The 25397-nt window shown below is 36.2% G+C and overlaps 1 protein-coding gene across 1 annotated transcript in view; it reads right to left on the bottom strand.

Annotated features, from left to right (window-relative positions):
• Positions 1–25397, bottom strand: part of arid5b (AT-rich interaction domain 5B) — a 103527-nt gene that overhangs the window by 51219 nt on the left and 26911 nt on the right. The window contains exon 5 of the mRNA XM_024297094.2: positions 7917–8147. Within this exon, the coding sequence (XP_024152862.1) occupies positions 7917–8147 (231 nt within the window). The remainder of the gene's footprint in view (positions 1–7916; positions 8148–25397) is intronic.

The following is a 25397-nucleotide window of genomic DNA, read 5'->3' on the forward strand; positions in this document are numbered from 1 at the left end:
AAGAGTCTGCGCTGCTAGCACCGCCTTCAGGCTAACACACACACCCACTTTCTATGCAGAGGTAATCGGCAAAACACTTATTTTACCGGTATATGCACAAAATCCACATCGATCTTTTCAAAAGTTTAGATGTTTGTTTTTTTGGGGTGAAATGGGCGGCACCCACAAGGAGCGAAAGGCGGAGCTTAAGAGTTCGAGGTGCAGAGTTGCAAAAACAACTCACATTTCATTAAATATTTGTCCTTTACTGTGCCAAAGGTAATACATCATCATATAAAGTGATATAGTTTTCTCTGAAATGCTTAGAGTAGCATGAAAAAGACCCTTACAGATGCACAAGATTCATAGAAACACATAAAACAAGCAGATCCACTGAGGCAGGAGGGACTTTTCTTTCTCTACGCATCACTCATCAGTGGCTCCTTTGAGAAACATTTGCTCTGGTCAAGACTTTATATATTTCTTGGCTATAGCTTTATGATTTATTTTATTAAAAAAAGGTAATCTGCAATGCAAGAGAGAAGTTAGTAAACTGGCGATGACATAATCGGGATAATCTGAAGAAGAAGTGTGTCATTTTCAATCCAGAGATAGTGCTCCTCAATCCGAGCCGTTTTATTTAAAAATATTCCACTAATCTTGATTCTGGGTCAGAATATTGGATGTAGTTTAGCAGCAACTGGGATTTGCTTGAATCTATATTGTGCACAAGAGCTGAAAGCACAGCTTTATAGAGGATTTTACTGAAGGACACGACAAACGCCATGTGTACAGTAAGTGGCCTAACAGCAGATGCTCCACTCGTTTTTATATACAGTCTGTGTCCCCATAATGAAATGTGATCGTACAGCCGCAGCTTGTGCTCTTTTCTCCTCTAAAATCCTCTTCTGCGGCTTCTGTACACTACGACATATGGACAATGAAATATTCATTGGCTGTTGGTTAACACAAATCTGCACAGGAGATGAGAAAACATGAGCTTAGCAAGCAATTTGCCTATTACATTCACAGACGGGGAAGATATCGGCGTGTGCATATTTCATTTAATCAGATTTCTAAGTCTAAAGAGCGGTGAGAAAAACGCTTCAAGTTGTGGAAACAATGACTTCATGCTCGTTCGGTGACCCAGCCCAATCATGCGAGATACTATCTCATCATACAAGCTTGAAATTTGAACATTTCTCTTTATTCCATCATCGGTTTCGGTTGAAGTTACTCAATGAGGAGTGCTACGTCCCCAATGGTTAAACCCGGCTCAGGTCTAGGGGAATAAATACAAAAGGGGACAATAACATAAAAGCTGGACACCAGTAAGAATAAAAAGGAACACAGTTTCTTAAATAAACAAAAAGCTGTGTCGTGCAAAGAAAGAACAAAATGAAATAATTAGTGTGCTGGTTAAGACAAAAAGACAAACCAAAGGGAATTGGAACCTTAGCCTAAAATAAAATAAGTCAGAGATCCTGCTGATCCAGCCATGTCGACCGTCGGAGTCAGCAGCTCCATGCTAAAGGCTGCTGAACCAAAATCTACCTAAAGAGAACAAATAAACAAAGCCAGCAAATCAAGACTACCAAGGTCCAAACCCAAACTAAAATAACAAAACCCAGCAGAGTAAGACTGCTTAGATCTGGTGGATCATGTGTGTAATTAACACACACATTTGGAAGACTAGATCAAAAGTCATTTTAGCCAAAAGATGACCCGCAACCAAACAGGAAAGTTGGAGGCCGACTCCGCCCACAGCCGAAATGTTAACATCCAGTCAGAGGGGTGTGGCTTTGGGGCAGGACTGTCATCATTGCTGGAGCTGCAGATCGTGACATCAGACTTCTGAAACTAACATGGTTTGACCATTTGCAAAATGTAACCGTTATACCCCGATTCCACCTGTAGGGGGCAGCACACATACTGTTTTTGACTATATTTTCAAGAATCAAACAATTTTATTTTAATTTATCAAAAATAAATTAAAGACGGCACCTTTGAAGCCCCATTTATAGAGGTCAAAAGCCCCAAAAAGTTGATTTGGGATTTGGTTAGAACATTATTGCAGATCTGAAGAGGTGAAAGACAGAATAGAAGCTCGATTGAAAATTTTAAAATTGTATTTGTTTGTACAAGAGTATTTTAAACGTATTTATCTATTGATGGATATGTGAAATTATGTGTAATTGTTGTGTATTCAAAGAGTAATCATGTATTGTCAGTGTTCAGTAATTATACTCTAAGTACCTCAAATTGAACGAAGTTCTTTAAAAATCCAAAGACTGCTTTCCTTCCTTTTATCTTCTGTTGACATAGACGTGTACAAACATGCTTGTAAATAAAAGCATTACCAAATACAGCCACAGATGTTCAGAAGTCAACAAAAATAGACCAGAAAAAACTCTGTTTATGATCTTACATCTGGACAATAAATTGTTTTTATACTCCTCCCACTCAAGAGGATTACTAAAAAGAATTGCTTCTGTTTAATAGGAAAAAAAGGAGGGGTGAAAAAATAAAAAAATGGAAACTAGCAAGAGACATTTCAAAGAGAACACACCGAGTCGAACATGAACTATGAGGTTTCTGTGCCAAGGAATGAGATCTGGGGAATATAGGACAAATGAGAGCGAGGAAGAGGAGGAGGAGGAGGAGGAGGAGGAGGGTGACTGTGCCTCATACATGATTGCCTTACTAACTTTCAAAATCCTGTTGTTTTAAGCTGTATACACAAGGAGTGTTAGGTTTCTGATGGAGGTGAGGGGGGAAGCAGAGGGAAAAAAATGTAATATTTTCCTTTACAAACGGTCGTCTTTGTTTAAATATATATCATCATCGTAAACCAGCTCTTGGCTGAGCTCACTTATGATAATTCTTCGTAACACACAAGGCTGCCAAATGAATGTGAGGAATACTCAACTGATACGTTATATAAAATGTGAAGCTATTATTTCTGGCTTTTTTATCGCTGCAGAGGAGCCTCAGCTATGCCAATATTATGAGAGTGCAGTATGTCACACCTTTGTTATTTCTAAGTTTACATAAGAGATTGATTTTCATTCTGTATGTCAGCGAGAACGCAATAACTAAAGAAATATTTGTATCAGCGCAGGCTAAAACACAATTTATACCTCCTGTTGGATGTTTTTTTTCTTTTTGTGTGATTATATTACATTCCTCCTGGCAAGAAATGAAAATGAGAGTCTAAAGTAGCCTCGGAAGAATCAATCCACGTTCCCAGAGAACGCGTGATAATTATAAACAAAAAGTGTGTCATTCCCCGTGAGGGAAAGAGCTGCAGAGGGGACAGGTGATGCAGAGCGTAAATATGGATTCAAGGCTAAAGACGTGGTAAATGAGGCGGTTTGGCTCGTTCACAAAAAAGGACAGAGGATGCAAAAATACAGAATCTGCATGGAAAGAAGACAAATCCTTAGAAACTGTTTCCAATAATTCCATTCTTGTGATGAAGTTTAAAGATGAAACATAGAATTCATTTGTTTGTGAACAGGGGCGGACTTAGCAGTTTGGGGGCCCCAAGCAAACAATAACACTGGGCACCCGTCAGTGGTTGTAGTCATTATATTAGTCGTACTTTTTAAAAAAGTGATCTTTTCCTTGCAAATTGACAATTTTTTTAACAACTTTATTCTCGAAAAAATTAGCAGTTTTTTTTTTTTTATAAATTTACAAAATTTATTCTATTGAAATTTGGATTTTTTCTTACTTAAATTTTACAGCTTTATTCTCAGAATGTACCAAATCTTTTTTCATAATTTAGAAACATTTATTCTTGGAAAATTGTGCCTTTTTTAACACAATATGACAACTTTATTCTTGTAAAATTTTGACTTTTTTTTCTTAATTTTACGATATTATTCTAAAAAAAAAAATAAAAAAATGTCCTCATATTTTACAACTTCATTCTTCTAAAATTTTGACATTTTCTCCATAATTTTATGACTATTCTCTAATATTTTTCCCCGTTTTCTAATTTTTTTAGAACCTTGTTCACATAACATTTTGACATCTTTTTCTGTAATTTTACAACTTTATTCTCGTAAAATTTTCCCTTTATGTCTCATAATTTTGACCGTCCTTTTATTATTTCAAAACTTTGTTCTTTTAAAATTTTGACAGTTTTCCTGATAATTTTACAGCTTTTTCTATCTGAATTTTTTTGACTTTTTTCCATAATTTTACTCTCAAAAAATGTCAAGTTTTTCCTCATAATTTTATGACTATATTTTAATGAAATTTTTACTTTTTTACATAATTTTAATTACTTTATTCTCGTAACATTTTCTCTTTTTCCTCAAAATTTTACAATTTTATTCTTGTTAAATTTCGACTTTTCTTTCATTATATAAAAACTTTATTCTAGCTACCTTTTTTTCATAATTATACAACTTTATAGTCGTTTATTTTGGATTTTTTTATTTAATTTTATGACTTTATTCTTGTAGAATTCAGATTTTTCTCATAATTTTACAACTTTATTTTTGTACTTTATTCTTATAACATTTTTAATTTTCTTGGCTACTAGCTTGTTGTTGCTGGAATATTCCATTGCTGCAAACGGGCTGGTGGAGGAGTCTTATGCCATTTCAGAGATTTGGGTTTTTAAGAAACCATTAAATAATAACAGAAACTATTTCAGACATTATTATGTATTCAGCTGGGGGCCTCCGGGGTTTCAGGGCCCCCAGGCAGTCGCCTACCTTTACCTAAAGGTAAGTCCGCCCCTGCTTGTGCTGCACAAGCAGCTGCAGTGCTTTGTCAAGAATGGGGTTGATTTCAGCACAAGGCTTTCATCTATGGGCCACACAATACAGTACATAAAGCCTGCTGACACTCAGCAATACTGCATTTTCATGCCTGAGCTCTCTCCTTCTCTGGACCCCCTGAGGAAGCTTGACACACTTTCATGAATTAGCTGTGACAAGATGGACGGCTGTTAGAGGTGCCACTGCAGATTTGACTGAATCTGAAAGGTCAGAATTAGCATGGAGTGAAGCCCAAAGAAAGTGACTCCCCGGCTCATTTTATTCTTCACTTTCCTATAAGTCCAGATATTTATCCTAATATGGTTTTATTAAGGCTGCTTCTTTTTTTACCCCTGACTGTTCCCATCAGCTGGGCGTGCTCCGAACTGCATACGTGTAAATATTCATGTGTGAATTGTAAGAAAGGCGCCCTTGAGGACGCGTTCACCTGCCACGGCAATGGAAATTACTTAGCTCGGCTGTTTTGCAACAAATCACCACCAAGTCTCCGAGCAGCAGAAATAAAAGTCTGCTTCAAAACGACTCAACCTTCATGTGAATAACATTACAAATCTGGCTGCCTTAGTTAAAAAAAAAGCGGAGAATTCCCTTTGGCTATGAAAATAAACCTTTAGCTTAAATGTGGCTCACAGAGGAATGGCATCATGGAGCCAAGCGAATGAGAAACAGCAGCCACAGGATGTTAGCGTTACTATTCATAACTTATTTTCCTACGTCGAAAACTGTTTTCCCTTCTGGTCTCACCTCTGCTGCTCTCTTAAAATGCAATTACCTCCTGGCAAATTTACAGGAAGAGAAAAACAATGACTTTTGACCAGAGGAGCCGTAACTGTGAATGTCATACTGATGCGGCTACAAGTGCCTGCTGGGTTACCAGGCAGAAGGAAAATATACGCAGGGATGAATCACATTATTCCATTGTTTCAAAGCGGCTCGGGCTTAATAAAATGTGCGGATTCATGAGCAGCGGGGAAGGCTGGGTAAATAGCAAACAGACATGTTCCAGCACTTCACAGCTCCGCGCTACAACCACAGAATGCTTTTCATAGGTGTGACTGATGAGGATGTTTGAACAGCAGCCATTAAGCAGAAAGACACAAATAGAGGCAGCATAAAAAGAAACACATGTACAGAATTACATTAGACATTTCTCATTTTTTTAGTTCAGTTACATTAAATTAAAAAGATCAAGAGATTCCAGATTATTAAAGATTTTAAGGCCACACCCCTTGAAATCATACTGATATATTTCAGCTACTTTCTTTAATAAATTCCTTTTGTTTTTTCTTCCATGTCTGTTGTTTTTTCTTTTTTTTGGGAGAAGAAGTCATTAAAAGATCTGGCAGGAAAAGTGTTTTCTCATTTGTGAGTCTGTATTTATTTATTTAAACAAACCTGTTCCCCTGGTTTTACTGAGAAACACAGATTCAGCAGAGGCAAAATCAATAATGTTAAGATTTTTTTTTCTGTTACCCTAAAACGATTGCGTGGGTCGCTCATTCCAACGCCCAGTCGAAGGAAAATAAGCTCATTTACTCAGCTATGTTCATAACCAACGACATGTGCTTTCATTTTCTGTCATGACTCTTTGTTCTCACAACTGCTGCAGAAATATTCTAATTACAGTGTCCTAAAAAGTTAGGTGTAGTTTATGAAATACATCACTACAAACAGATTAAATCCCATAAAACGTTATTTTATGACCTTGTTTGTGAATCGGCTCAATATATATAAAATAAATTAAAACATTTTTGTTCAAGGACTTTTTTCTGTGTCAATACTTTGTCTGATTTACCATTTTGAGTTTTCTATTCGGTGTTAGTGCTTGAATAAAAGCAGACATTTCAATGCGTATTTTTTCCTAACAGCAATTTATGAAGTCTAAGCCAGCTTCACTTTCAAAAAAACAACAAAAAAAAGAAGTAACTCAACACCTCTGCGTGCAGAAATGTGGATTTATCATCTTCCAGCTGAAGTCTTTGACAGCCAGCAATAAATTTGAGTGATTTACTTTGAAAAATAATGTTAAACGTTGGAAAAAGTCCATCTTGTATTTTTTATTTACAACAGCAGCTTTCAGCTTTGGGGTTCATTTACTCTTGTAAGATTTTGAATTTTTTCACATAATTTTGCAATTGTATTCTTGTAAAATTTAGACTTTAAAATAAATATTTTACAACTTTATTTCACAAATTTACCACTTAATTTTTGTGAAATTTGTCCCTTTTTTTAATCATACTTTCACTTTTTTTTGGTAACATTTTGTTTTTTATCATAATTTTAAAACTTTATTTTTGTAAAATGTTGACTTTTTAAAAAAATGTTTACAACTTTTTTCTGATAAAATGTTGTAAAAATGTTTTATAATTTTACAACTTTATTTTACAATTTTACCTCTTATCTTTTGTAAAATTTCCCCCTTTTTCCTCATAATTGTACAATTTTTTCTTGTCAAATTTTGACTTTTTTTTTTATTGACTTTTTTCATAATTTTTCCACTTTATTTTACAGTTTTACCGCTTAATTTTTGAACATGCTTTTCCTTTTTATCTCACTTTTTCTTTTACGGTTATTTTCAAGAATAAAGAAAATTATACTTTTCTTATTATTTTACAACTTTCTATTGTAAATTGTTGACTTTTTCCATAATTTTACAACTTTATTTCACAATTTTACCTCTTTATTTTTGTAAAATTTCCCATTTTTTCTTCTATTTTTACAAATTTTTTCAAGTAACATTTTGACTTATTTTTTTTAAATAATTTTACAACTTTATTATCCTAAAATGGTAATTTTTCAAAATAATTTTACAACTTTATTTTGATAAAATCTTGACTTTCTCCGTATAATTTTACGACGTTATTTTCCATTCAAAGCAGCTGCTTTCAGCTTTGGGGTTCATTTTGACAGGCGGCCCTGACATAATTATAGAACTTTATTGCCATATTTTTTTTTACAACCTTTCACACAAAAGAACTACATTAGCCTCCTTTATGCAGCATTTTTCCACCCAAAGTGGAGCTAAATAAATGGTTTGGTGAACCACGACGGCACAGTTGTACACTAAATAATGACAATACGTTGAATGGATATATTCACAGATCAGCACACAGGTAAGCCTGCGGTGGCGGTGGCACTCACCGAATTCGTCACAAATGCTCTCGTTCTGCAGGAGGGTGGGGTGTTCGAATGTGTCGCGACAGTACAGGATCCTCGTGCTCCCGCCCAGCGCGGCGATGCCGCCCAGCGCCAGCACCGTGTGGTCTATTAGCAGGGACGAGGGCTGCTCTCGTAGCCGGGCCAAAACGGAGCGGTAGCGGCAATACTGCGGGTAACTCAGGACTAAAACTTTTCGTCCGTCCTCCTCTTGGCCTGGAAGACAGAAAAAAGAGTTGTCAGAGGGGAGCTCGATTCTGTGGAAAGAAGAGCGAGGAAGCAGAAGGTCATTTACTTCAGGACATTCATAGAAGAGATCATTATTTCATCTTTTTGGTTCATAAATTCACAGCAGATTTTGCCTTAAATTACACAGGAAATGACATTAAGTTAATTTTTTAAGACAAATATCATTAAATACAAGAGATTTTTAGGGTAAAATTCTTTATTGCTGCTATTTGATCTCCTCCACTATCACAACAACTTTGCACAAACGTGCGTCAGCAGCAACATACTCGAACTCTGTTGTAACTTTCTTTAAATAGCTATTGTGTGAGTTTCACATCCTTTCCTTTTGCTGCGACTGACGAGACGTTTTGATGCCTGCTGTACAAACACATAGCATCGTTAGGCTGCATGTTTGAAATGCATGATTTACCGCTGAGGCGACAGCAAGAATGTCAGCACAACTCAAGTCGCTTGCTATTTGACTGACTGGTTTGTTTGTCTACCGAGAGGCGGCGAGAACGCCATTTAGACACGACAGGTGTGAGTGTGAGTGTCATCTGCATTCTGACCGAACAAAATAAAAACATATATATCTGAGGTGAAACTTTTTCATAAAACTACTTTTCATACTAAAATGTAATTAACCCTTTAGCAGCTGATGCGTCACCGGTGACGCTTAAACACAAAAATATTGAACATACTGTAACTTTTCAACTATTAAAACAATCATTGACGTTTTAACGTTTGAAAAAGGAAATCATAAAACATTAACACTGGGCGATATGACCATAAATATCGTGTGGGCGAAGAAAAAGATTTTCTGTGTTGATTTTAGGGATGTAACGATTCAATTCACAGTTTTAAAATCACGATTTTGATTTTTTTCCGATTTTTTTTCAACACAATGAGTTAAAGGTATTTTAAGGTATAATTTCTTTTTCATTTTTTAATTTTCTACAACGCTGAAAATGTTGACGAGTTTGAACCGTTTTTTTACCAGTTCACAAAGAATCGTTATGTCCTTAGTTGATTTTTATTGCTAAACCTGTGTGCAAAAATGTGTTTATTTTACAAAGAAACTTGAAACTTTTGTGCAATTTAAAAAAAAGTTTCTCATTTGTGATATTCAGTTACATGTTACTAACAGAGAGAAGTAAGCAATGACATTTTGGTCCTTTTTTTCCAGAGAATAACTGAAAAACACACTTTATCGTGATATATATCATTATCGTGATATAAAATAATCGTGATCTTTTTCCTTCATCGCCCAGCACTAAGCTCCGGCGTTAAAGGGTTAATGTTTCACCCTCTTAAACCAATCGTGTTTCATAACTTACTGAAAGTCTGTTAGCTTACGACCATCAGGACAGGAAGTGAAACTGGGGCCAAACTGATAAAGTGCAATAAAAGACGGGTGGATAAACTGATAATGTAATTGTCATTTGATACCAAAAACGCCTCAAACAGACAATCGCAGTAAAGGAAGTGTTTTTACTTGTGCAGGTATGTGCTCATAAGTCAGATGAAAGGATTGCCAACGGTTTTTTTTTCTTGTAATTCATCCTGAGGCGAGCAAGCATGGCTACTTGTAAGAAAAAAAAACAAAAAACTTGAAAAGCAACACTTAACTGAAAGCTTACTACATGGAAAAAAGGCATAGATGCATTACTTAAAGATAACACAGGAAATAAAAGTCACTAACAGACAGGAAGAGTTTTAGTTTCACACTTTAGTTTGCACCAAATGAGAAGTTTCCTGTTGCTGATTAAAAAGCTTTTATTTGTAATTAACTTACAAAATAAACCTTATCAATAAGTAATTACATGCGTACTTGCTTTATAGAGACAGTAATACATTTTTGGCAGTATTAGTGTTTCCACTTGCTTTTTGCTCAAGTGATAAATGAATAAACCAATAAAATTGAGGGCAATAAAACAGAGCTCTCTACATGAAAACATAGTTTAGTTAAGCGGTGCTTAAAAGAATTGTCTTTTTAAAAATACAAATAACGACTTCTATCCAGGCGGATGGATGATATTTGTGGGATTTTTGTTTTAGTATTTTGGACGCGTTCTGCCTCCGCTGCTCTCAGTGTGCGCTGTTTACCTGCGCCTGCTGAAACACGATCATACTGTATTTAGCAGAGAGCCCACAAACAGAAACTAGAAAAGCTCCTGGCATCAGAACCGATAAACCTCTCCCTCCCGTGCTTCATCCGCCTTCCACACTTCTGTTGCTGAAATTAGGGACAATTAAAGGACAATACAGGCACGTGAAAAAGCCACATTTCCTACAAAGTCCTGAGACATTACCATAAATATTTTACTGGTAATATTGCAGAGGGGCCGCTGATAAAGCAGAGCAAGGTAGTTTGAAATATAGTTTTGTATGAATTATTCACCGTCTCGTCTGCTCTTACAAAGCTCTTGGATGTGACATTCATGGGTATTTCTGCTGCTAAGTTAATATTTCAGGGCTAGATAACAAGTTTGCTTTCTAAAGGTTTAAAAGATTGAAATTTTTTTTTTTTCCTGCGTTTTAGCTTCTTGATGTTTTGAGGCTATATAGGAATGCAAAAATAAGTTCCCAGCATTAAGTGTAAACAGTTTCACTATTTTCAAATATTAAAACCACTCAAAAAAATAAAGAACAATCAAAACCATTCAACAACAAAAAAAAAGCCACAAATCCTCTTACAAGGCATTACCACAAATATTTGTGCACACAAGCATTAATATTACACACATATTTATTCAAGACTGCATTTGAACTGTCATAGGCAATTACACCTCAGAGGTATGGAGGCGTCTTTGTTTCCAAATGTCACAGATTTTATTGTAAGCGGTCACCGTCAGACCTGCTTTTCCTCCTGAGGACCCTCACAGCATTTCACTTGATTAGATTCAATTTGGAGGGAGAGCGCCTCCAGGCATTAATAACTGTACAAAGTAACGTTTGCATGTCAGGGTGTGTGTGTTGGAGCGTGTAATGCACCCTGAGTGTATGTGCACTTAAAAAAATGCCATTGTTCTTGCAGCTTAGCTTTTCAAAATAAAAGGGAGACTTTATCTGGCGGTGAGCTTTGGGGTTGTCATACTGAGGGGAGCTGGAGAAACATTTAAAAAGCCACTTTTCTTTTTCTCAGAAAAGCTTTTTTTTCCTGTTTCCTTGTTCTGTCTGTCCTGCTTTAGGAGATCAAACGGTTAAAGCGAGGTAGATTATTTTCAGAACATGCTGTAAAGCTCCTGACCTCATAAACTATAATAGTGTCAGGGCCAGAAGTGCCCTACAGGACAGCTGACATTAGAGCCACTCAGTCAATGCAGAGCTCAGTAAAAAGAACAAAAAGTATTTTCACTTCAGCATTTAATCTTCCTAAAATGACACTGGTGTTGTGCTTTTATTATCTAAAAATAAAAATTAAAAAAGTACCTCCTTAAGTAATCTTTATTTATCAACAAAGCTAGCTAGTATTTCCTGTCTTAAGCTAGTATTTAAGCTTCTCTGGCTAATCTACTGAGGTTTTTTATGCTAATTTGGAGTTTTGCTAATATTTTAGCATCATGCTAACGTTTTGGGATAATTTGTCATCTACTGAATTTTTTAGGCTAATTTAGATTTCAGCTTTTATTTTAGCAACATGCTAACTTTTTTGGATAATTTAGCATCCACTAAGATTTTTTATGCTAATTTGGAGTTTTGCTAATATTTTAGCATCATGCTAACGTTTTTGGATAATTGTTATCTACTGAATTTTTTAGGCTAATTTAGATTTCAGCTTTTATTTTAGCAACATGCTAACTTTTTTGGATAATTAAGCATCCACTAAGATTTTTTATGCTAATTTGGAGTTTTGCTCATATTTAAGCAACATACTAAATATTTTTTTTCCAAAATTGGCATGTATTAGGAATTTAAGAGCAATTTTACTGCAAATTTTTTAGAAATTTAGTTCAAATTCAGCACGTTCCTCATAATTATTTTTTCAAATTTCCATTTTTTCTTTTCAAAAAATTCAACATTTTACAAAGAGCTTTTGCATTTTCAGCAAATCCCTTCAGCGATTACAGTAAATTGTTACCATTTTCAGCAAAAAGCTTCAGCATCTTCAGCGACTACTTTCAGCAAAAAGCATTCACACTAGCATTATTGCAGGTGATGCAACTTTTCTAGTTCTTCCTTATTTATTCTTCCACAGGTTTTGTGATTGGTTAAAACTTTCACTTTCAGAAATTTCTACAATCTTGGTATTAAAACGTTCGGCTCATTAAATACATTTCTGCTGGTACTTTTGATATTTATATATTTTACATTTTTTAAAGTTTTACGCAATTTATGCAAATTTAGGCATGTTCAGGACATTCATGCTTTTACTTTTACCTACATCATTTTTTTGAAATTTTATGCAATTATTGAAATTTTACGTGAATTTCGCTTTTTTTATTTTTAGGTATTTCTTCAAATATTTGTGCACTTTTCTGCATATTATTCAAGTTCGGTATCAAAGCGTTCAGCATGTTAAGGACATTAATGCTGCTGAGGTTTTTAAGGCTAATTTTAAGTTTTGCTAATATTTTAGCCACATGCTAAAGTTTTGGCTAATATAGCATCTACTCAGGTTTTTTGGCCTATTCTTGAGTTTTGCTAATATTTTAGCACCATACTAACATTTTTGGCTAATTTGGCATCTAATGAGGTTTTTGGGGCTTAATCTGAGTTAGGCTAGAATTTTGACAACATGCTAATTCTGTTAAGCTAAAATGTGTTAGTTTTGTAGGCTAAGGTGGCATCTACTGAGTTTTTTGGAATAAATTGGAGTTAAGCTAATATTTTTGCAACATTGCAATTTTTTTTAAATAAACTCTTCAAATTACTTACGTACCTTCTGCATATTATCAAGTTTGGTATCAAAACGTTTAACGCGTTCATGACTTCATTCAGCAATTAAAATAACTAACTTTATCATCTTCAGCAAAAACCTTCAGCATATTCAGCGACCACATTAAGAAAGAAACATTCACAGATAATGCAACTTTTCTAGTTAAAATAGATTTATTAAACTGCACACAAGATACTAATTTATAAAACATTTTATTTGCTTGAAATATACAAAAAAATTGAAGACTCATCATTCTTCTTCACCTTTTTTTTTTAGTTTTTCTACATTTTTTGGTTTGTCTTCCTCATTTTTATCGTTTCCTCTTTTAAACAACCAAGAAGCTGGTTCTTTTTATGCTTCTGAAACATTAGTATCAGAAAATATGCAACAAACATTATATCAACATTACATTTAGTAGTTCTTTTTAACAAAATAAGCAAAACGAGACGAGATAAAAATCTCATTGAATCAGGAAATGATAATCATTTTTTTCTATTAGCCTTTTTTAGACCATCATAAACTGAAACTTTATGATAGTGACAGCTCTGTTCAGTGTTTTCATGCAAGTTCTATCAGATTATCTATAAATTACTTTGGACTGTCTCACAAATACACTCAAGGAAGCACAAATGAGCCTCTTCTCTCCACTCATATGTATTTTTGAAGCGTTCCAAGTGCTCTGTTAATTACGATTATGTAATTATGCAAAATCAAAAAACCTGTGTCGTTTTCTAGGACATCGTTTCTGCAGTAGTTCATCAGAAATTTGCCACCGAGTTGTGGCTTTGCTGCAAAATAAGCTTTTGCATGATGTCCTCTGTTAACACGCTCTCCCGCCAGCTTACAGCGCCTCACAACACCAAGCTAACGTTATCGGTAAAACAAAAATGGCGAGTAATATTGGAGTTATCCAGCCGTACAGTTGTGAGCCATATGACAGCTCGGGCGTCACAGGTGGCGAGCGTATGGAAGTTTTTTTGTGCCAAAATTCAGAATCATTACGCAATATTATTATTTAATTTGAAAATTCATTTTTCAAATAACAATTGAATATGCAATTTGGGCTTTCAATATAAAAACACATTTTGCAGTTTAGAATTCAATATTAAAATTTACAATTCAATGTGACAATTTTAAAAATAAAATATTAAATAAAAACAAAATAAATAGCATTTTAAATTGCCATGGGTTTTTGATGTCATAATTCAAATAATGCATTTTGAAATTTAAAATTTAACTATCAATTAAAAAAACAACTCAAAACTTCCTCATCCGCTTAGTAATATGCTTCAATTCAGCAGGTCATCCTCCAAAAAGCAAAAAAATACCAGAAAACGTGGAAATAATGCAAAGTCTCATTGAGTTAGAATAGACTGGAAGATCAGCCAAAATGTTTCCTATTCTGACAGTAAACTGTTGTCAATAAATGCACCTTTATTCACTTAAAACAGTAATAATTTACTAGTGAAAAGGAGTAGTAGTTTTTCTAGCTCTATTGTGCAATTGTAGCACAGCAGTAAATCTGGCCCTTTCCAATATGGCGTCCTACTTTGCGTACACAAACAGCTAGCATAGCATCTCTAGCCTATTTTTACATTGGTTTGCACATACTAAACTTTTTAATTTTTTTCGTCCGCTTCCAATTCACCACAATTTGAATTAAAACACTCATTTTAATTTAAATTTTCTGTACACGTGTTGTCCATCATGAGAGAAATGCTAAAGTTTTCATTTTAAACTCAGTGACTTACTGAGATCTATATAAAAGTAATATTTACTGAACTCCTGCTTTCAGTTCCTCAGTGCATTTTCATTTGTTCTGATGCACTTAGCCAGTGTGTGTTTTCCAGTCAACTCTCCACAGCTTCTCTGCAGATTCGGCTGTGTCATTGTCTCCAGTCGCTGCACCTCGAGTTAGCTCTTTGAGACTCTGGCTGTCCTTTGGATGTGAGGCTATTGTCACACTGTATGCACAATACATCAGAGGGGGACCCTATTGACATGGATGGATCACAACCGTAAACTAAATCCAGAGAAACCAGAGCCTTTCATTGCAATCTCTCATTTTGTAGGACAATAACAATGGTTAAGAAATCAAAAATGGATTCTTTTCGTGGTACAGTTTGAATCAGAAGCATTCGGTTGCTTGAACTGACACATTAAAGCGGCTTTTAAAGAAAAGGGATGAAGCATATTTGCATTCACCCATATTCTTGTCAGCCTCAAAGCAAAACTTTGTTCATGCTGTAGGCGCTTCAAAGATGACTGATTTGCTCGAGTGAAAGGTGCAGCGCATGAACGCCAGCAGGATGTGAGAAAGGCACAGTTGACTCTTCAGTTGACAAGATGGGGTCGATCTTAGTAACGCTCAGCAGATTAAAGAACCGCGAATCGCTTTTGTGATGTGTAAATCAAAACGCAAACTGGAATCTGATTTAAACATTTTCAGACTCAGGTATTGCACGAGTACAGAGAGAGTGCCGACGTTCCTGAACCGCTTAGATCGATTCCAAAAGGACAGTCAGAGCCAAAAAAAAACTAAATTTCTGCCTGTATTGAGAATATTATACATATATTTCAATGAAACGTCTTTGAATTCCACGTTTTGTTCTCATCATTACAACATTGCGTTGTGAATTCGTGTCACTGCTGCCATAACCTGCGAACGTGCGCTTGGAAATCCATCTCAGAGAACAAATGAGAACAAATGTTGGATGTGAAACATGATGAAATCCATATCACCCTTTCTGCAACATCTGTGCCTCCTTACAAAGTGTCTTTCAAAATTTCATTTTCCTCTTAAAAAAAAAATACTCATCTGCAAGTTTTTTGGCAGCTAAACCGTTTTGGCTTCAACATGTGGGCACTGGGTTTTCTGTGAATATGTCACTGCTTTCAAATCAAAAGCCTATCAGATATGCCAAATGTTTTTTTTTTTTAAAGGTCACTTGATACTTTTGGGGTTTTTCCCCATTTCTTTTTATCTGTTAAACATTTTTTTGTTCCTGGAAGGTCTTGAGAAAGCAATTTCCTTCCTCAAAAGGCAATTGAGTGTCTAAAACACTCTTTCAAAAGGGCAAACATATTTTTTTTTACTAATTTACTACCAAAAAATATATATATTCAAAATAAAGAAGAAAAACTGCAGTTTTAAGCACCAAAAGGCTGTTTTTACAGCTTGTTGTTGCAGCACTACTATCTTTTATTAAGTCGTTCTGTACCTTGATAATGTTTTTTCTCCAATAAGCTCAAGGACAAATGCTTAAAAAACATTTTTTTTCCTTTTTTTTTTTTTAAACAGTTTGACAGTTTTCTGGCAGTGCAGCAGGTCCAAACATTCAACTGATAAATGCGGAGAAATGGCTTTTTTTGAAAGAATAACAAAAGGATAAAAGCATAAATATGACAACAAACTTTAAAATAACTTAATATTAAATATCTACTTTTTTCTAGAACAGATTTTTTTTGCTAAAGCAGACAGAAATTCTCGTGACATTTCATGTTTTTAAAGGGTAAATATTTGAGGTAAAAAGCCATTCATTTGGAAACGCCTGTTCCAACATGTGAAGAATGTTACTCAATGGCATAACATTCAAATTACAGACAAAATGATTGAGAGGAGGAAAAATTTACATGTCAAAATAAAAGCCTCAGGGGGAAAAAAAAAAAAAAAAAGTGTCTTCGAAGGAGGCAGCTCCATGTGCTACAGTATTCTGACGGGTTACTACTGCTGTCCTGTATCACCCCATTAGTGACACGCCAGCAGTCCACAGCATACTGGTAAAGTCATTAACTAGCTGCCACGAGACAGTCTAAAAATAAGCCACTCTAACGTAGTATAAGGAGCACGCTGTGGGACATGTGTCTGCATTTAGAATAATGCCGGAGAATTATCTTTCACAGCACAAGACAGTCTCAAAAATGTAAGAGGGCCAATTCCAGTAAGCCAGCTCCTCGCTTTATAATGTAAAAAGTGAGATGTGACTGCACTGGATGAGAACGGGGGTGAAAATAATGGGAACAAGCGCTAACAATATATGACAACAGCGTGCGTATTGTGTGCAATTACACCAATGAAAGAGTTGCTCTTTCGGAGCCAGCGTGACAGTTTACTCATCATCATCAGACTTTCAGAAATGCTGCATGCAACAGTAAACTCGTTTGCGGAGGTCGAAGCCGCGGCTCTCTTGGATGAGTAGATATTGCAACAGTAGATGACACAGCAGTAATGTCACCGAATTTCACAACCAGAAAACTGTGGCATCGCAGAAAAACTTCGCATACAACCAGTTTGATCTAAAACTGGCTGTAATGTTCGAGCTGCTGACACAGATTCTATGATACTCGTGTTAAATGTGTTCATTATGACCAGCCAAGAATTAATAAAAATACATCTCAGGGGCGTGCATCATGCAAAATCAACTTTTTTTTGGCATTTAAGTGTTTTATAACGTTAATTCCTCATAAAGCCTGTGGGATTTTGATCCCACAAAATGACCTCACATTGTGATGTCACAAAGTGATGAACAGCCCCTTCCAGGAAGAGACTGGCAGAGTCACTTTATCCACAGAGCTAGCAGTGATTGGCAAAACGTTTCTATTTTATATGCATATCCATCTTTGCAAAAGATCGGATGTTGTTTGCTTTCATGACAGGCTCTGACGTCATGAAATGAGTGGCGCCCACAAGGAGTGGAACCTCAGAGATCGAGGCGTCTTACTTCCGCATATTTCATAAATAAGTTATTCTTTAGTGTGCCAAAGGTAATATGTTTTCATATTTATGAACATAGTTTACTCTACAAGGCTTGAAATCCCACTCCAACCATATTTTTTGTCTCACGTAAAATCGTTACGTGTAATTTTCAATGATTATTAGGTTTTTAGGAAAAATCAAAAAGGTTTGCTTTGTTGTTTTTTTTAACACACATTTTATGCAGCTCAGTAGAAATATACAAGTCTGGGTTGTGGGTGGGACCGTTGACAAAGAGCAACTTCCTGTCCCCTCCCCGTCGCTGAGAGCTCCGTTTGCACGCTCTTACCTCAAGCTAACATTTTGGCAAAAAATATAACGACAAGGGATATTTGAGCAATTCAGTAGTACTCTTGAGCCAGAATGGCAATTCGCTATAGCACAAGCATTGAACGCTCATCATGTCTCGCACACATAATGGCTGGTTCACACAGGGCGAGGAAGCGCTGCGAAGTGGCGTGTGAGCGTAGTGCGCACGGTTTCAGCTTAACCTCGTCAACAGGTGATTCTGCTCAGCTGTGGTTATTTCTTTTGCCATCATTAGACACCCAAAACCACACCGCCCGCTCCGTAGTCGTCCCACTTGATCTGTATATGTCTAATTGTTTTTGTGTGTTGTGTTTGTGTGCTTAATTTTATCTCTACAGTCTGTTTAGATACAAAAAATATGATCGCTGCATTTTATTGTGGAAAAATTGGTTATATCTTGAAAATTGACCGGAGTTTCTGGCGTGTTTTGGCGCAACTTCCTGCCAGAATTGACTAGACTAGAAGACTAAAAGACTAGACTCTGAAGCAATCACTGCTCAGCGGAAGCCGGCCGTGGAGGATCGCAGCGCTTCACGTCTGATGCGAACTACACCAAAGGTTAAGAAGGACGCAGAATAGAAGCGGCGTCCATTTACGTCTGGTATGAACCAAACATAAATGTTAGCGGGGGAGGGTGAGCGCAGGGGGAGGGGAGACTTTGCCGAGTCCATTTCACTTGTCATTAGTCTGAGCATTTTCAAGCATCTGGTTTTATAATCCAACACGATTTCTATTAAGAAATACTCAGAAATTCAGTTTCAATCGTAAATTACTTTAAATAGGTCCTTTACTATGAGAAAAATGCTACAAGACCATCTTAAAAACACAAAAAAGACTATTTTTATTGGAAAATAGCAGGATATAGGCTCTTTAACTTATCACAATCCTTGATAGGATTTCCAGGCAAGTGTGTTCATGTCTACTTTTCCCAGTTGAGCAGGAAAAAGCTGAAAACCACAACTGTCGTGCTCCGTGACACCCATTATAGTCTCTAAATCACTCAGTCAGTCCAAATTTGCCGTTGTCAACAATTCCACACTATCTGGTCGGCCAAGGAATTTACTAGATCCCCCTGCTGCTTCAGTGGAGTTGGCAAGAAATGGCAAAGCATGTAAAGCAGGGCTACTTTAGGTGTTTTATGTCTTTTTCACACCCCTTTTCCTCCAATAAGAGCCTTAAAAACTTGAAATAATCAGGATTACGCTGGCAGAAAAAACAATGTCGTGGAGGAGGAGCTTCACGATTGGTATTGATCTCTGGGGCTCTCTGGTTTTCATTTAGCCTCTTCTCATAATATATAACACATCTCTGATTCATCCTCCTGCCTTCTCGCTGTTCGGTGACACTGACAGGGGGGGCCCTATAAGCAGCAGCAGGCGTTCAATCCTGCCATTGTTTTCGTGTTATTGAAACCTGACCAAATAAAGAGGCGCAGCATCTGCCAATGACACCAAAGTGGAAAAAAATGTGTGTGGAACAAAGAGAAAAAGGTTAAAAAATATAATAATAACAGTCACAGGGTTTGAGTGATTCACTGCTTATTCATTCTGTGAATTACTCCTCTGTCTTGGATAAAACAAAATGTGCTGGAACATTTTGCCAGTCGGTGTAGTAAACAGAAGTCAACTGTAGCAACAATGTTCAGTAAATCCCGTTATAGGAGTACAAATTAAACAGGTCACAGATGTTTAAACTTACTTTATTATAGTCAAAAGGAGCAAAATTAGCAAAAATTAATCAAATTTGGTTAAAAGGTTATGCATAGAAAAACATAATGTTTACAAATGACTCAATGAGTGTCCGTCATCGACATCAAATCAGTCACACACTGAGTCGCCTTGCGCCTGCTTATTATATCAGACGCAAGCTGTGCTCTCACACACTGACATCATCAAATACACAAACCGAGATAGCAAAATGAAATACTACACAAACAAATATGTTGAGCCGATTTGGTTAAACGCTTCAAAAAAAAAAACAGTAAAAAATAAAATAAAAAGTCTCTATGACATTTCGTAATCTACTAAAAAACACCAAATGTTCTTGATCTTAAAAATAAGGGAAGTTTAAAGAGACTAAACATTATGACTAAGCGTTATTCCAGTAATCAAAGGTTCTTTTAGCCTCTTTCAGCTGGTTGTTTTGGTTTTATGACCTACATGTTTCCATTTCCTTGCTAGGCACAAAGCTCAGCTCCATTTAGTGTCTTAGTGGAGACAAAACTGAAAAAAGAAACAGGAACTCTATATTTATTGGCAGTTTGATGTAGTTTTATAAGTTCAGCCTGGTCCTAATGGTTCTTGAAAGTTTGTACTTGTTTTTGGTGACTGATAGGGACTATCAAGTGCACTTTTCAGTGTTTTCATGTGCTGGTCCCAAGACTGGCATATAATATATAATATATAATAAAAACATCTACATACATTTTAACCAAAATTATTGTAAATTTCTCAATTTTTCCACACCAGTAGTCCCGCCCACAACTCAGAGGCAAATTTCTAATGAGGTCCTGCTGCTCTACACAAACCAACTTCTTTTTTTTTTTTATTTTGGCTAAGAAAATCATAATTAAAAGACCACTGGGAACACTTAAACTGTATCAAAAGAAGCTAAATCACATAGCTGATGATTTCCCTTTATAGAAGTCCAAGAAAATACATTTAAAATCTATTTCAGGTGAATTTTCTTCCAAAGATTTCCACTTTCTTCCCATCAATTTGTCTTTTCAGTGCAATTTCCACATTTTTAACCTTTTTTTGTCATCTCTTTTCAGCAGGAAGTTTTAAAAGAGAAACCAAAAGGAGCATCATTCTTAAAGTTCAGATGCTTCAAGCTGGATGTTTTTTTGGGGAGGGGAAGGTGAGTCAATGACATTTGCCAGCATTTGCATTGCATGAAGGCAGCGCTATTAAAGAGAATAATACGAGGTAGGTGGAGTCGATATGGCTTTCACATGCTTAATTTTTTTTAAGAGTCACATTCTCACAAAAGGGCACTAATAGCCAGAGGAGTTAATGTGTTGAAACTGTACAGAAAAAAAAGAAAAACAGAGTGATAGAGCCCTCAATGCATGTTGGCTCCTGTTCTTAATTATAGTAAAGCACTAAAGTGCCTCATTCATTTCAGTAGGGTGTGGCTATGACACACACACAAAAAAAAGTTTATGTAATTTTCACCTCAATTTAATCGAGTGTGAAGCACAAGGATTGAGGACACAAAGTTATGCGAACAAAAACCCGAGCACACACTGCTATTCATGTGAACTGCGTTTCACAAACACAGAAAACTCAACTTCCCTCATTTTAATTCCTGCCCAGATGTTCTTGTGGTTGACCCAGTGGAGGAGTGTGTGTGGAGGGAGGGGGTGAGCTAGTATATGCAAGACGTTTTCACAAAAATACACACCCATTTTAATGTTGTGAAGAGAAGAAGAGAAAAGACAAACCAACACAAGCACTTTCCTCCAGTTGATTTATGTGATTCCATTACATTAAACATTCTTTCCCCTGAGCAGGCTCAGCTCCCTAGCAACCACTGCTAGCAGTCCTAATGTGTCTGGCATGGGGCCAGGGAGCGCTGCCTGCCTTATTGATTGCCAGATTGAAAAGTTTGCATTTAATAGGTCCTGTAATACATAAAGGAATTATTCAGAGGGGCTCCCTGTCAGAAACCCAAATTGGTTCTTTTGAGTATCCCAAAAAACAGTGTCACAAATGAAGCCTCTTTTGTGGCTCAGATGAAATGATTCATTACTTCAGAATTATCAAAGTTGGGTTACGGCTGGGCGCTCATCAGCTGGTCAAGCCGGCACTGATCCCCTTTTGTGTGCCGTCGAAATGGCCTTAAACACTGTTTGCTGTCACTGGCTGCATCCTGAGTAATGAAAGAGTGCTGCTGGGTTTTAAGGGTCAATCCACTTATAGTGCAGTCAATACTGAGAGCGAGGGAACAAAAAAAAAAACATGCTGCTCTGCAAGAAGCCAAAATAAACCAACAAATGATCGAATTAATTCAATCAGGTATTGATGGTGGCAGAAAAGGACTTTTCCCGCCGCTCAAAGCTGTCACCCTCAGGTGATGATACTCTATCTGCTATGGCGGCGACCCTCATTCGTCACGCAGCTCCGTCCAACACAAACTCGACTGAGCAGCTGTGATCTCTGATGTTGTCGGTGACAGATGAATATACGGAGAGTTTCTCTGGCTCAGTCCTCAGTAAACAGCACTTTCAAACCTTTCTCCTGCAGAGTGAAATGGATGACATGTTTGGCTTTAAATGTATCTTTAATGGGACAAGTTCCCATTTTAGTGAGCTCTGCTGGAAGGAGGGAGTGAGTAAAAAAAACATCTTATCAGGAGATTGGGAATTGGGTCAGGCGAAGAATTACATGCCATTTCAGATCAGAGTTGCTGTGTGCATTTCCTCAAAGAACGCTCCCTCATTATCAACTCAGACTTATTTCTCAGGGCGGATAGCGTGTAATAGGAAACATAATTTAATGTTTTTTCTGTAAAACAATGGAGGAATAAAGAACAAGAGAAGGGACAAGAGAATATGTCTGGAGGCTATTTGGGACAGGCATGTTTCCCAATGGTAAAACTGTAATGAGAAAGAAGGAGAGGGTGTTTTTTTTTTCTTTTTTCTTTAATACTGGGAGTGGGGGGTGTTGTAGTCATTTGGCTTGGCTCCACTGTGAATTCCTGTCATTATATAAAAACTTCTCTTTCTCCCCTCTATCTCTCCATCTCTCTATCCTCAGATCAGCATGGAGGAGGAAAGCTTTAAATAAACAGGCCGTTCAGTTAGGCCAACTGGAACCCTTTTTAATAATTACATCCAGAACAATTCTAAATTTACATTGTATTTATTTAACCAGAGAACTTGAAAAGAGTGACATTAACAGTGGATGATAACAACTAGAGCGCCGCACTCCCCCCCCCATGGGGAGATATTTTATTCTGAGCCTTGGAGGGAGACTTTACAGAGAGCGATATATCATTAAAAACCAGTGCCATCTGTTTGGATTTCTTGTTTATGTGTCGGCGAAACAAAAGCAAACCCCAGAAATGCAATCTGCAGGATTTTCTCTCGCACACTTTACTGTGCAATTAGTTGTGATTACACATTCGAACAACAAACGGAGGAAAAAGACAAAAAGAACTAGATATATAGCATTACCTGCGATAATGCTAGTGTGAATGTTGTAATTTGAATGTGGCTGCTGAAGACTCAAACTGATAGCTAGCTAAAAGTGCTGAAGATGATAGCTAAACATGCTTAAGCTGAAAGCTTGCTAAAAATTAGCTGAATGCAAAAAAAAAAAAAGGAAAAATGTCTAATTTAGCCAAAACAGCTAGCACGTTGTTAAAATATTAGCTAAACTCCAAAATAGCCTAAAAAAAATGTAAAAAATGTATAAGTTAGCCAAAAGAGCTAGCACATTGTCAAAAAATTAGCTAAACTACAAAATAGCCTAAGAAAATGTACAATTTTGCCAAAAGAGCAAGAATATTGTTAAAATATTATCTTAAACTCCAAAATAGCGTAAAAAACTGGAAAAATTTGTAATTTTGCCAAAACAGCTAGCATATTGTTAAAGTATTAGCTAAACTCCAAATACGCAAAAAAAAATGGAGAAATGTCTAAGTTAGCTATAACAGCTAGCATAATGCTAAAAATTTAGCTAAATTCCAAATTATCCTCAAAAAATAGAAAAATGTCTAATTTTGCCAAAACAGATAATACAATGCTAAAGTAGTAGCCAACGCCAAATTGGCCTAAACAACTGGAAAAATGTCTAATTTTGCCAAAACAGCTAGCACGTTGTTAAAATATGAGCTAGACTCCAAAATAGCCTAACAAAATGGAAAAAAATGTATAAGTTAGCCAAAAGAGCTAGCATATTGTTAAAATATTAGCTACACTACAAAATAGCCTAAAAAACTGGAAAAATGTATAAGTTAGCCAAAAGAGCTAGCATATTGTAAAAATATGAGCAAAACTCCAAAATAGCGTAAAAAATTGGAAAAATGTCTAATTTTACCAAAATAGCTAGCATATTGTTAAAATATTAGCTAAACTCCAATTTATCCTAAAAAAAACTATGAAAAATGTTTAAATTAGCCAAAACAGCTAGCATAAAGTTAAAATATTAGCTTACCTCCAAATTACCCCAAAAAACTGGAATAATGTCAAATGTTTCCAATATTTTAGCATTTTGTCTAAATTAGCCAAAACAGCTAGCATGTTGCTAAAATATATGGTCCAAACTACCTTAAAAAACGTAATAGTTGCTGAACATTTTAAAGTTTGAGGGTGTTTGAGGTTCACAAGTTTCAACGTTTTAGAAGGATTTGAGAAATTTCTCATTCATTTCCTATAGGGCATTTTTTGCTCAATATTTCAAAAACTGTATAATTTATAATAACCTAAAGTACAAGCAGTAATGTCCCGAACAAGCTGAACGTTTGATACAAAGATTACGGAAATCATTGAAATTGTGATTGAGTTTTTGTGTGCCAAAAAACATATGGAAAGACGCAAGAGCATCACTGTTGTGAATACTTTTTACAGCATTCACACAACAAGTTCCAACAATTGTTTTTCCCGTAATGATCTTTGTTTGAACTTCCCAAGCACAAACAGCCTCCACTAAGACGGCCATCTTTTTTTCAAGCGGCGTGCTAAACAAGCAGGTAATTTCAGATAAACTGCAGCCAGTTTGGCCTGAAACCCATTCATTCCAGATTACACAACATGACCTCTATCGAGTGCTGCGCGAACGGCGCTGTAATCATTGTAATGCAGCACATACAGGGCTTTCAGCTGCTTGTCTCACATTGCACGGCGAAGATAAGGAACTTCAGTGGAGAATATATCTACAAGCTGAGATAACAAGTTTATGTGCGCAGGTCATTCAAGCTGGAATTGTTTGTAGGGAGAAAAAATTAAACAAATCCAATGAGTCATATTTGTCAGTGTCTGCATGTGTTTTTATTCCTTCTTTCTTTCTGGGTTGTTTTCTCGCTATATTGTGCATTCCTTAGCCTCTTATCTTGACTCAACATGAAATGAAAGTCAGCCTTTGTGATAACTTGCAACAGCGGGGGCAGCCTTTGCTGTGTAATTAAACACAGTTGCCGTTTCTCACATTGAATGACGATCTTTATCAGTATGAATCAGAATCCTGTCTACACTGTAACATGGTAATTCTATGACTTGGCTATTGTTGACTCTAAATATTGCGTTGTGAGCAGAATAACAGCTTTCTCCGAGTTACGGCTGACAGGAAAATCG

Source organism: Oryzias melastigma, linkage group LG15, assembly GCF_002922805.2.
Source record: "Oryzias melastigma strain HK-1 linkage group LG15, ASM292280v2, whole genome shotgun sequence".
In the NCBI taxonomy this organism is placed as follows: domain Eukaryota; kingdom Metazoa; phylum Chordata; class Actinopteri; order Beloniformes; family Adrianichthyidae; genus Oryzias; species Oryzias melastigma.